The 12699-nt window shown below is 55.7% G+C and overlaps 2 protein-coding genes across 2 annotated transcripts; both read left to right on the top strand.

Annotated features, from left to right (window-relative positions):
* The first annotated feature begins 6806 nt into the window (after nucleotides 1-6806).
* Nucleotides 6807-7611, top strand: LOC309329568 (hemoglobin subunit alpha-D-like). Its single transcript, XM_081840472.1, has 3 exons — nucleotides 6807-6971; nucleotides 7063-7267; nucleotides 7388-7611. Exons 1-3 carry the CDS (start codon nucleotides 6877-6879, stop codon nucleotides 7514-7516), a joined length of 429 nt encoding a protein of 142 aa, XP_081696598.1. The 5' UTR covers nucleotides 6807-6876; the 3' UTR covers nucleotides 7517-7611.
* Nucleotides 7612-11019: 3408 nt separating this feature from the next.
* Nucleotides 11020-11810, top strand: LOC309329588 (hemoglobin subunit alpha-A-like). The gene is made up of 3 exons (XM_081840511.1): nucleotides 11020-11178; nucleotides 11286-11490; nucleotides 11592-11810. The coding sequence occupies exons 1-3, from the start codon at nucleotides 11084-11086 to the stop codon at nucleotides 11718-11720; spliced, it is 429 nt and encodes a 142-aa protein (XP_081696637.1). The 5' UTR covers nucleotides 11020-11083; the 3' UTR covers nucleotides 11721-11810.
* The last annotated feature ends 889 nt before the right edge of the window (nucleotides 11811-12699 follow it).

Below are 12699 nucleotides of genomic sequence, written 5' to 3' on the forward strand. Positions count from 1 at the left end.
CTTATCAGTTACAATCATTACTCATCTATAATCGATAAAAATAGGAGCAAATCACAATACAGCACATAAAATACCACGAATCATACAAAACAATGTAAAATGATTAAATTCCCTGCCAGCTGGAAATGCATGTGATGCTTCCGGGGAAGTCCACAAAAGGTTCTGTCACCTTAAATCTGTGGGAACCTGAGGTGCCACAAGACTTGGGGGCTTTCTCGGCAGCAGACAAGCATGCCCCCCCCTCGACATTCTTGCTGCCTGCTGCATTTGCCCCCACCCCTTAATAGAGGAAGGGGACACAACTCATCCTCCCGTGCCCACCCTGCCTGGCCCTGGCAGGAGACTTGTCTGACCCGCTGGGCTCCACCTGTTTCCTACAAACCCCAAATGTGATCTTCTGGCTCATGAATGATGCCATGAACTGGTTGGATGCAGAAGAATGATGGAAGGAACCAGCTGGGGAACCCTCAAGGGAAGAAGGCTCAGAGCCCAGGGACTGGTGGTGGGACAACATGACTGGCAAGAGGGAGGAGGCTTGGAAGAGGAGGTGTTGGAAGCGGAAGAGGTAACAGGGTTTAGCGAGCTGGGAAAGTCTGTGGCAGAGAGGAGAAGTCCAGAATCAGAGGCAGAAGCTGAAACAGGAGAGGAGGGAGGCCAAGAGGCAGAGATGAGTCCACCTGGTGAAGAGGCACAGGGGTCTCCCTCTCCTGCTGCAACAATCTCTCCTCCCTTCTGGTCTCCCAGAATCAGGAGAGGCATGAAGAGGGTGGTGGAGAAGTTAGCTTCACATAGGCATAGTCTCAGATTGCTTGGGGGGGGGGACCCTGGAGAGGAGGAGACATAGTCAGATGTGGGGAGGTGGAGGCCTTTAGTATCAGCAAGTGATCCATGAGGGGCCAGACCTACTGGAGATGAGTCACTGCGGTCATTGGGCTTGACACTCCTAAGCAGATCCTGTTTTTGTTCAGTTTGATGCTCCTGTCAAATGAGGACCAGGTCTGGTCTGGGAAGTTCTCATTAAGAGTAGCAGCTCAAGAGGGCCCCAGGGAGGGTGTGGGGGGGGCTCGCCAGCCCCACCCTTTATCCCTTAACTGCCAGGCTAAAGAAACTAGAATAATTACAGGAGATGGTATGGGGAGGTGGAATCCCCAACTGCAGAGCCCCCCAGAAGAGAAGTTCCCATCTGAGATCCTCAGGGAAGTCTGGGAGGACAATGCCTGTGTGGTCAGAAAAACAAGGAACCGCAATGCAGTCAGCAAAAATGGACTTGGGTGGATTTTTAATTAATTCTTTCACTGCGATGTATTCTCCTGTCTGCTTAAGAGGCAGTCAGAGCAGCACTGGACAGACTGAGGAACGGATCCTGCCCTCCTGGGTTCTTCCCTGAAGCAGAGCTCCGCTGCCTCCACGAAAGACATCTCTCTGCACCCGAAGCAGCAGGGAGCGCAGAGTCCGTGCCTGCCAGTTGGGTGAGAAGGCAGGAGCATCCCTCAGGATGAGGCCAGGGTGGCTTTCTGCACAGAGAGATGGGGATGAGCTGAGAGCCCAGGCTCCTTCTCCTCCTCCTCCTATCAGCCTGGCCACCCCCTGCAAGCTGGAGGATAAGGCAGGCTGTGTCTCTGAGGAGATAGCTGAGGGGGGGGGGGACTTTGGGGGCAGCTCCCTCCTTCGGGCCTCCAGCGACTCTGGCTCTTTCTGCCGGCCAAAGAGTCCAGTTCTTCACTGGGAAGGAAATCAGCAGCAGAATGGATGGGGATGAGGACTCCTAAAGGGGCTGCCCTAGAAGGGGAAAGGGAAGGGCCCTTCCTTGCCCCAGGCCTGGTGTCTAAAGGGGTCGTGCAGAGGGGGATCAGGGGGGTTTGGAGGACAAGAAACACCCAGGCATTTCTGTGCTCTTGGGGGGGGGGCTTTCCAACCTACACTTCAAGCTCAGGCTTGCGAGATTCCCTCTTGGCCGCACAATAATAAACAAGGAGCTCTTAATCACTTGCACACTTGCAGCACCCGTCCCTAGGTGTGCATTGCGACTGGCAAACCAAGGGGAGTTGTGGTGGTTGTTTGTGACTTAGGACTCTGAATGAATAAATAAATACATATATCTTTTTAAAAAATATTTATATTTGATTTTAAAGAATATATAAACACACAACAAACATCAATTCAACAAATATTGTTGAATATCAATTCATCCAAATATTGAGATTACTCTGAATCTCTTGACTTCCCTCCATCCCTTCCATGGGTCCTAGTAAAAATAAATACATCTGCATATCAATATTTATCCAAACATTCTCCTTCTGAATTATCCACAGTTTGTGCTACTTTACAAGTGTAATTAAAACCCTTCCAGTGTTTTAACCTGCTTACAGTGGTCTCGTATATAAATTATAAACTTTTCCCATTCTTTTCTAAAGTTATTGTATTCTTGATTTCTGAGCTTTCCATTTAATTTTGCCATTTTGGCATGGAGAGTTCGGAGGATGCACACAAAGGTGATCACTCACAGGCCTCTTCGGCAATTGGCAGCAGGGAAGCAGGCCCCCAGGTGCCCTTAATGAGCCCAGTTGTTTGAGAGTGGGCACAGACATGTGGATCCTCGCAGCTGGAAAGGCAGCTTTGGAGAGGGCCTTTCTGGAACAGAATATGGTGTAGAAAGGGTTAATAATAATAATAATAATAATAATAATAATAATTTATTATTTATACCCCACCCATCTGGCTGGGCCTCCCCAGCCACTCTGGGCGGCTTCCATAAAAACCAAAAATACAGTAAAATATCACACGTTAAAAACTTCCCTGAACAGGGCTGCCTTAAGATGTCTTCTGAATGTCAGGTAGTTGTTTATCGCTTTGACATCTGCTGGAAGGGCGTTCCACAGGGCGGGCGCCACTACTGAGAAGGCCCTCTGCCTGGTTCCCTGTAGCTTTGCTTCTCGCAATGAGGGAACCACCAGAAGGCCCTCGGCGCTGGACCTCAGCAATGGGGATGGAGACGCTCCTTCAGGTATACTGGGCCTTTGAGGCCGTTTAGGGCTTTAAAGGTCAGCACCAACACTTTGAATTGTGCTCAGAAACATACTGGGAGCCAATGTAGGTCTTTCAAGACCGGTGTTATATGGTCTCGGCGGCCGCTCCCAGTCACCAGTCTAGCTGCCGCATTCTGGATTAGTTGTAGTTTCCGAGTCACCTTCAAAGGTAGCCCCACGTTAAGCACCCCCCCTCCTGCTTCTCTGCTCAGAATTGCAGCTCCCCCTTCCCCAGGAGGCCTGCTTTTCTGAACAACATCTGGCAATAAATCCATGAAATATTAAGTTCCCTTCCGGCATTGGCCAACCCAGGAGGAGCCGCACAGGACCTCCGACACAGCGACTCATGAGGACTCTTCAGGAAGAGGATGTCAGGGAAAATGGCATGGAAGGCTGTGGAGAGGCGTCAAAGGGAGGTCGCCCTCAACCTGCCCTTCTCTCAGCAAAGACCTGAGGCAGCAGGACAGTCAGGCTGGGCCGCCTATGAGTCAAAGTGAAGAAGCAGCCTGCCTCAGGCAGAAGAATCCCACGGGGCCTGCTGCCACACTGCCAGGGTCCTGCAGCTGTGGCGGCTGCTTCCAGGGAGATCTCACCAAAAGTCACTGCACAACCAAGCCTGCAAGACCTTCCCCTTTTTGCCTCAGGTGGCGAAATGGGGTGGGCTGTCCCTGACGGTGACTGTTCCAGAATCAGACCTGAACCCAGACTTGAATGGATGGAGAAAATAAGTTTCAGCCAAGAGTGTCTGGAGCTGGCCAGTGCCCGGCTGCCTGTTCACCTGAGATTCAGGACAGAGAAACTCTTCTTCACACAGTGCATGGGCACCAACTCCTAGGGTTTGAGGGCTCTTGGACCCCCTAAAAATATTTTGAGGGGCCACCCACCCCCAGTTGATGAGTATTGCCATTGGCATTGCCCCTGTGTGAAAGAATCCAGAACACTACTGCTGCCTGGCCCTCCCTCACACTCTTCCCCCCAGAGACAGAAAGGGAATGTGCTTGGGCAAACATGCTCACCTGGTCCCCAGCAGCTCCCCCCACTCTTGCTGCCCCCATTGCAGCTCTGTTGCCAGGCCTGGCATGTGTCCATGGTATGTGTGTGCCGCTTCTGGTGACTGGGAGCGGCCACCGAGACCATATACATCGGTCCTGAAAGACCTGCATTGGCTCCCAGTACGTTTCCGAGCGCAATTCAAAGTGTTGGTGCTGACCTTGAAAGCCATCAATCAGATCAATCATATTATACCCCACCCATCTGACTGGGTTTCCCCAGCCACTGGGTGGCTCCCAACAGAATATTTAAAACACAATAAAACATCAGACATTTAAAACTTCCTTAAACAGGGCTGCCTTCAGATGTCTTCTAAAATCAGATAGTTGTTTATTTCCTTGACATCTGATGGGAGGGCGTTCTACAGGGCGGGTCAAAAAAATTCCTTCCAGTAGCACCTTAAAGACCAACTAAGTTAGTTCTAGGTATGAGCTTTCGTGTGCATGCACACTTCTTCAGATACATGCACACGAAAGCTCATACCTAGAACTAACTTAGTTGGTCTTTAAGGTGCTACTGGAAGGAATTTTTTTGTTTTGACTATGGCAGACCAACACGGCTACCTATCTGCTACAGGGCGGGTGCCACTACCGAGAAGGCCCTCTGCCTGGTTCCCTGTAACTTGGCTTCTCGCAGTGAGGGAACCGCCAGAAGGCTCCCGGCGCTGGACAAGGGCTCAAGGCACAGCACGGCAGGGCAGGAGGTGCCAGAGGTCCTTTTGGTTCTGGCTAGGGCTGCCTGACGTTCCCAGGTCACCTGTTGCTGGGCTCTCTGTGTCCTTCCAGGACTGTGGTACAAAAAATGAAACTCCCTTTCCTCAAGCACTATAGTCCTTTTGCAAAACTGCCTCCCCATATCAACTTTAAAAAACAACAACCCCAGAACCACTCACTTAATGTACTGTGCAGTTAGGTCCTCAGAATGTTTAATTCCAAAGAGATTTTAATGCTCTTTTCCCTTTTTGCTATATTATATTTATTTGTTTCATGAATATCTTCCAAGGATCTCTAGGTGCTCTACGCAGTCCTCCTCCTCTCCACCATTTAATCCCCACCACAACCCTGTGAGGACGGCTAGGCTGAGAACCTCCTGGAACCACGTGGAGGGATGGGAGGGGGGAAGTGGTCTGTTGGGGGGAGCAGGGGGAGATCGGGATCTTCTGAGTGATTCGCGGTAGATCTCCGATAGATCTTTGTTTGTTTCATAACAATGATATACCGTTCGGTTGTAGAAAACAAAACCAGGGCTTTTTGTGGTCCCGAATTGTTTAACAAGAGCTTTCAAAACAAAACAAATTCCTTCCAGTAGCACCTTAAAGACCAACTAAGTCAGTTCTTGGTATGAGCTTTCGTGTGCATGCACACTTCTTCAGATACACAGTGTGCATGCACACGAAAGCTCATACCAAGAACTGACTTAGTTGGTCTTTAAGGTGCTACTGGAAGGAATTTGTTTTGTTTTGACTATGGCAGACCAACACGGCTACCTATCTGTAACTAGAGCTTTCAAATTAAGGCTATAGGAACAAATGAAGGCTGGTTTTGGTGGGGAGGAGAGAACCAGGAATCGGTCTCTGCGTGTGAGAAAGAGGAGCTCGTTTCTGAGACTGAAAACACATCCTCGGCCTCGGCATGTGTCTCCTGGTTGCCTTTCAAGGATTTATCGACCCCTTTTTCTGAGTTGGAGGGAAAAACCACGTACAGTGGTACCTCAGGTTAAGTACTTAATTCGTTCCGGAGGTCCGTACTTAACCTGAAACTGTTCTTAACCTGAAGCACCACTTTAGCTAATAGGGCCTCCTGCTGCTGCCGCTGCGCGCCGCCGGAGCACGATTTCTGTTCTCATCCTGAAGCAAAGTTCTTAACCTGAAGCACTATTTCTGGGTTAGCGGAGTGTGTAACCTGAAGCGTATGTAACCTGAGGTACCACTGTACTGCAGTTCTCTCCAGCCTGATCTAAAGCGGAAAAACACCTTTCCCTTCCCGGCTGAATTTAGCAATATGGGCTTTACGCATCAGCCTGACGCCAATTCGTCTCCTGCGTGGCCCTCATGCCACCGACTGGGGCGACTCGAGAGTTTTTTTAGACGGATACCGTAAATCCCCTGCGTGTTTGATTTTGGGATGGGGACCTGCGAGGCCATGAAATCGGGGGGTGGGGGGCGGTCGGATTTATATGCCGCCGGCCTCTCCCGCGTCGCGAAAAGACTCGGGGCATCCTCCCGGTTTCTTTGGTCGTCTGAACTTTGGCAGCGCCTGAAGTCCCGTGTCCTCTCCCCACTTGCCACGCGCCCCAGCAGAAGGCTCCCTCGGTCCAAGTGGGATGGCTTTATAAACAAGGAGCCGAGAAATTCAGGATGGAAGAGAGGGCTAACGGTGGAGGCAGAAAGGCTTCTGAAGGGCAGCCGCTGTTTGGAGCGGAAGGCGCTCTCGTGCTCGGATCCTGCTTGTGCGTTTCCTGCAAGAGGCACCTGGGTGGCCACCGTGAAAACAGGAGGCTGCACGGATCCAGCCGTTTCTTCAGCATAGACGCTCTTCCCTCGTAGTACCGGCTCTTTCGGCCGCCAAGGCGGGAGCTGAGCTCTGTCCGCCGTCGCCGAGGCCCCTCCTTGCGCCATTAGTGGGTTTGGCTGCTCCGCCGCGCAGCCGACCTCTCCGGCAGTCCCGGGGCGATAAGATAAGCGGGGGCGGGCCGAGGAGGGCAGCGCGGGCCACTATAAAAGCGGCGGCCCCTGCAGGGCTCCCTGCTCCGCCACCTCCTGGGACTTACAGAGCAACTCGACCTGCTGCCTGCTGCCAAGATGGGGCTGACTGCTGACGAGTGCAAGCTGATCAAGAGCTGCTGGGCCAAACTGGCCTCCGAGCACGAGGATATGGGCGGCGAAGCGCTGACCAGGTAGGCTCGAGGGGGCGGCCAAGGGAGAGAAGCCCCGTCTGGTTCCTCCCGCCCCGTCCCTTTTCCTGACGGCCCCCTTCCCTCCCCGCAGGCTCTTCCAGGTCTACGTGCAGGCCAAGATCTACTTCCCGCACTTCGACCTGTGCCCCGGCTCCAACGACATTCACCACCACGGCCAGAAGGTCATCAAGGCCCTCGACAGCGCCATCAAGAGCATTGACAACATCCGCAGCTGTCTGTCCGACCTCAGCGACCTGCACGCCTACAACCTCCGCGTGGACCCCGTCAACTTCAAGGCAAGCGCGCCGAGGGGGCGGACGAGGGCCAGGAGGGGCGCGCCTTGGGTCTTCCCTCGACCCTCTCCCGCCTGGCCCGAGCCCCCACCTGACCCCCCTCTCTCTTTCTCTCCTTTGCAGTTTCTGACCAGATGCCTCCACGTGACACTGGCTACCAGCCTCCGCGGAGACTACAACGCCCTGGTCTACCTGGCCTTTGACAAGTTCTTCTGCCTGGTGGGCGAGGTGCTGACCGAGAAGTACAGATGAGCCCCCCGCCGCCCGCCCCCTCGGAGCTGCCATTTGGCTCTGGATCTAGAGCGCTCCGCTTCCCCTGTGCCACTGAGCAATAAAATGCGTGAACCTTGCTCCGGCGTCCTTGACTTTTCTGGCGTGGGGAGGGGGTCCCATGCGTGGGAGACGCGGGGAGGGGTCTCAGGGGGAGCAGATACGCCAAGGGGGCGAGAAAGCCTCAAGTGAGCATCGCTGGGAAGGGGGGGGGGGAGACCGAGAAGAGACAGCCGCCGCCGCCTCGGCAGTTCTCCCGTCCACTTCCGAGGGAGCGCACACCACAACCGCCTCCCCAACTCCCCCGTAGCCCCGTCCGTCCCGCAGGCACCTCCGGGGGGGGGAGGGGAGGGAAGACGGAGTCCAGTGCCCGCTGAGACCCCTTTCTCCCCACCGCCACCCCACCAAGTCCTCCGCGTTCTTCGCTAAACCAACGCAGCAGAGCCCGGGCAGAAACTCGACGGAGAGGGCTGCGGTCCCTTCACCCTCAGAGGCAGCCTGACTCGGCGAGGAGAGGGCTCTCCCGGGGATCCCGTCGAGGAGCAACATCTGGGGAGGGCAGGAGAAGAGGAAGGCGGGAATGGGGCTGGCATGAAGGAAACCCCTGGCTCCTTGCTCTGCGGCTTCTACGGTTCTGATACTGCAGACTACAGAGGGCGAGACTTGCCAACCCTTGGCCCTGTTTAAAAGAGCGAAGTCATCTATGCACATTTTCTGCTTTTTGCTGCCCTGAGGCACCTGGGAATAAGCATCCTTTTACGGGGGGGGGGGAGGATTATCGGATGCTTTCAGAGTGAACACAACGAAGTGATCGTGCGGGGAAGTGCCCGGCCGCTGCCTGTTAAAAGTTGTTTTTAAAAATACGAATAAAATAAGGAAAGAACTAAGAAAGGTCGCTGGGGCGACCGCCGCCTGCTCAAGTGGGGCCCCGAAGCCCACACCTGTCCCGGGACGGAGGCGCCCGCCCTCCCAGCCGTGGGGCCAGGACTCCGCCCCCCAAGTGGGGGAGGGAACGGCCAGCCGCCCTACAGCACCCGTACCCCCCCGCCCCCGCCGGGCCCTTGACATGGAGCAGCATGACTCCTTCGATGGGCGAGAGGGCCGCCCGTCCTTCCCGCCAGAGCTGCTTCAGACCACTCGGCACCTGCTCACGTGCACCCGCCCCACCGCCGTCTAGAAAAACTCTCCCTCTCCGAGGGGACGGCACTCTGCCCCTGCTCAGAGGCACTCCCGCCTTGGCTCCGCATGGGCCCGCCCCTCCCCTGGAAAGCCTTTGGGGCTGACGCTTGTGGGGCGGGGAGTTGCAGGGTGCGGGGTGCGCCTGTCTCCGGCTTTTGTGCTTTGACGGGGCCCAGTTCTCACGTCCCAGGGACCCTCACACACGTGTCATCTTTAATGGCGTTATGCAACGTCAACATAGACCTCCTCCTCTGGAGCTCAGGCGCAAAACACCTACGGAGAGCAGCACAGGGTACCGAGCCGAGGGGACGCAAAATGATGATGATGATGATGATGATGATGATGATTTATTGATTTTATATACCGCCCTATACCCAGAGGTCTCAGGGCGGTTCACAGAAAAGATCAACATACAAACCACAATATATATAATCAAAATAAAAACAACCCAACAATACCCTCCCAAAATCAGAATGAATGAATGAAGTTTTTGTAATGTAATTTTCAGTGAGCCTATTGAGAAGATCCGTAAAAAAGCGGCTGTACCAAAAGGAATTATTGTGAAAATAATATATATTTAGGGGACACTGGGCTACACCAGAAAAGCCAACAGTGGCCAACCAGGTACCCTTAGGAAACCAGCAGGCAGGATCCGAGCCCAGGAGCGAGGGCAGAGACGAGCCTTCGTGGCTGGTGGCCCTCGATAGGCCCGCTCCTCCTCCTCCATGAATTGATACGATCTTTTTGTCAAGCCGCCCAAGCTGGTGCCCCTTGCCTGCCTCCTGTGGCAGCGAGTTCCATAGTTCAACTCTTGCGCAGCTTGAAGAAGGACTTTCTTTCTGTCCCGAATCTTCCAACATTCGGCTCCCGTTCGAGTTTCGTGAGAGAGGCAGGAAAAAACTTTCTCCAGACCGTGCGTAATATTATAAACTTTCCCCATGTCTCATTTTATTTGCCTTTTCTCTAAACGAAACAGTCTCAAACACGCAACTTTCCCCCATAGGGCCGTCTCTCCAGCGCCTTGATCATTCTGTGGCCCTTTCCTGAACATTTACCAGCTCTACAAACAATATCCTGCGGTCGCCCCATAGAGCTGAATAATAGCATTATGATATGGGCAGCTTTATTGTCAGTAATGATCCTTAGCGCGGAGGTTGCCTTTTCCACAGCTGCCGCGCGCAGAGGGCGCATCCTGGCCAGTTTCTGCCAGTTCAGACTCCATAAACATATGTGACATTAAGACTTTTCGCCCCCGTGTATTGTAGACACTTATCTACAATGAATTGCCTTTGTCATTTTGCCGCCCATTCGCTCCGTTAGGAGAGGTCTTTCCGTAGAGCTTTTCAATCCCCTTTGGTTACAACGACCCTGAACAGTTTAGCGCCTCCAGCAAACGTGGCCACTTCGCTGCTCATCTATAACTCTAGGGGTCGTATAGAAAGCACAGGTCCCGATCCTTGGGGGACTCCACTTTCTACATCTCTCCATTGGCGGCCGGATCCATTTCTCCCTGCTTCCAGAAACTTAGCCAACTCCTGATCCGGAAGAGGACCTCTCTGCTCTTAGAATCATGGAATTGGTTCAACCCCCTGCGATGCGGGAACCGCAGCGAAAGCGGCTCCTCTTATTCCTTCACTGCTAAGCTTACTCGGGAGTAGTTGGTGAGGTACTTTGTCGAAAGGCTCTTGAAAGCCAGCGGACGCTTTGAGAGCGGGGCCCTCAGGGCCACCCGGGGCGCGCCTGTTACTCGTTCGCAGAGTCAGGTAGGTGTTGGTCTGACGCAGTACCTCTACAAACGAAATATTTTTTTTTAAAAAAATAATCCAGTAGCACCTTAGAGACCAACTAAGTTTGTTCTAGGTATAAGCTTTCGTGTGCATACACACTTTTTAGTATCTGAAGAAGTGTGCATGCACACGAAAGCTTTTTTATTTTTTTATTTCGTTTGCAGAGGTACACTGCCCCTCACCGTGGATGCTCGGTTTAGCGACGGAGAGACCTTAGGATAGAGGAGATCGGGGGATCGGGGCCGGCCCCAGGCCGCTGGGGAGCTTCGCGACTGAGCCCGGCTGCTTTGAAGCGGCTCCTCCATGTTGTAAAGACGCAGCCGCGTTAGCCTCGCCAGCCTCCGCACGCCGGGGATGCGGCGGGACAGGAGCGGCGCTCTCGTGCTTGCCTGGAGCCCAGCCAGCTGATGGGGGCAGTTGGCGCCCCCTCCCTGTAACAGACTGCGGGCGTGGCCCCTATCCCTCCCCTCCAGGAGGTGCCCAGAGGCGGCGCTGATGGGCGGAGAGCCCCAGGCGGGGCGAGGCGCCCCCGTTAAAAAGGCCGCGCGCGCTCCGACGGCACCCGAGACTTTGAGCTGCCAAGATGGTGTTGACCGCCGACGACAAGAGCCACGTGAAGCACGTTTGGAGCGTGATCCAGGCCCACGCCGGGGACATTGGCGCCGAGGCCCTCACCAGGTAAGTCCGCCCCGTCGGGCAGGGACCCTCTCCCGAGGACGAGGCCGCGGGCCGGGCGGGAGTCGGACCCTCGTCTTCCTGCTCCTCTCCTCCTCCTTTTCCCGCAGGATGTTCGCGGCGCACCCCACCACTAAGACCTACTTTGCGCACATCGACGTGAGCCCCGGCTCCAACGACATCAGGGCTCACGGCAAGAAGGTCGCGGCGGCCATCGGCGAGGCCGTGGCGCACATCGACAACATCGCCTTCGCCCTCGACAAGCTCAGCGACCTGCATGCCCAGAAGATGCGCGTAGACCCCGTCAACTTCGCGGTGAGTCTCTCTTCTCCCCGTCGGGGCTCCGGGGAGGGCGGGATCCCTGCTTCGCTCTGTCCGGGGCCCCGTCTAACGCTCCCCCTCCGCCTCTCCCGCAGCTGCTGAGCCACTGCTTCCTGGTGGCCATCGCCGCCCACCACCAGGAGCTCCTCGAGCCCAGCACCCTCGTCTCCATGGACAAGTTCCTGGGCCGCGTCGGCGCCGTGCTGACCTGCAAGTACCGCTAGGCCCCACCAAGCCCAAGCCCGCCGCAGAGGAGCCGCCTCGACGACGCCCTGCGACCCCCAAAGCCCACAATAAACCTGCTCTTGACTCTCCCTGATCTCTCGCGTCTTCTTGGGCTGACCTGGGGGCGGGCGGGAAGAAGGGCGAGGGGGACCCCGGGGGCCTGGACGGCTCTGGCGAGGGAGACCCCGTCCCGCGGGATAGTCCCTAACTTGGCGCTCCTTGAACCCGGGGCACTTGGACCGAGTCGCCTGCAAGGTGGGGGCCCTGAAAGAGCGCCTTTGCCCGACGGGGGCGCAGAGTCAGCCCCAGAAGGGCTCCGTCTCCTTGGGGGTCTTCCTTCCAGTTCCTTTCGGGGGACTTGTGGAGTGGGGCTCCCCAGGCCTTTGCGCCCCTGGCTGGACTGACTGGGATGAAGCAGACGACCTATTCGGAAGGGCCGCTCTCGGCGTGGGGTTGTGCTCGCAGAAGGGCCCCGCCCGGCTCCGTCCAGCCGGAAAGCCCCGCGAGCCACAGCTGCCAGCCCGTGTAGGCAATACGGCCCGGGTTGGATGCAATACAAGGCAGCTTCCTAGGATCCTGCGCTCAAGGGCAGAGGCAGCCCCCTCCCCACAGCCAAGCCCACTCCAAGGCGGGGGAGGAGTGCTAGGGATCCCCTCCACACCCGCACTGAGAGGGCACGGGAAGAGGCCCCCAAGCAGGAGCCCTGCTTGGGAGGGGGCGACTCGGGCTCTGGGACCACCGCCAGTTCCTGAGATCAGAGGACCCACCAGAGCAATGGGAAGGGCGCATGGCAACGGGGGGCGCCCTCCCTCCCCCACCCCATCTGCTCACACCAATCGGAGGAGCCACGCCCAGGACGGCGCAGGTGGGCTGTGTGGGGCAGATCTATCCCAACGGCAGGAGGCCCTTTGCAATGGCGCCGCCGCCCAGAGGCCCGGCAAAAGCCGTCCGGGTTGCAAGAGGGGAACCAGAGTTTGC

Source organism: Podarcis erhardii (genome assembly GCF_964252035.2).
Source record: "Podarcis erhardii genome assembly, chromosome: 14".
In the NCBI taxonomy this organism is placed as follows: domain Eukaryota; kingdom Metazoa; phylum Chordata; class Lepidosauria; order Squamata; family Lacertidae; genus Podarcis; species Podarcis erhardii.

Coding starts and splice junctions, on each gene's coding strand:
- LOC309329568 (XM_081840472.1), top strand. CDS start 6,877: ATGGGGCTGACTGCTGACGAGTGCAAGCTGATCAAGAGCTGCTGGGCC. Junction 6,972..7,062: donor GGCGGCGAAGCGCTGACCAG/GTAGGCTCGAGG, acceptor CCCTCCCCGCAG/GCTCTTCCAGGTCTACGTGC. Junction 7,268..7,387: donor TGGACCCCGTCAACTTCAAG/GCAAGCGCGCCG, acceptor TCTCCTTTGCAG/TTTCTGACCAGATGCCTCCA.
- LOC309329588 (XM_081840511.1), top strand. CDS start 11,084: ATGGTGTTGACCGCCGACGACAAGAGCCACGTGAAGCACGTTTGGAGC. Junction 11,179..11,285: donor GGCGCCGAGGCCCTCACCAG/GTAAGTCCGCCC, acceptor CTTTTCCCGCAG/GATGTTCGCGGCGCACCCCA. Junction 11,491..11,591: donor TAGACCCCGTCAACTTCGCG/GTGAGTCTCTCT, acceptor CCTCTCCCGCAG/CTGCTGAGCCACTGCTTCCT.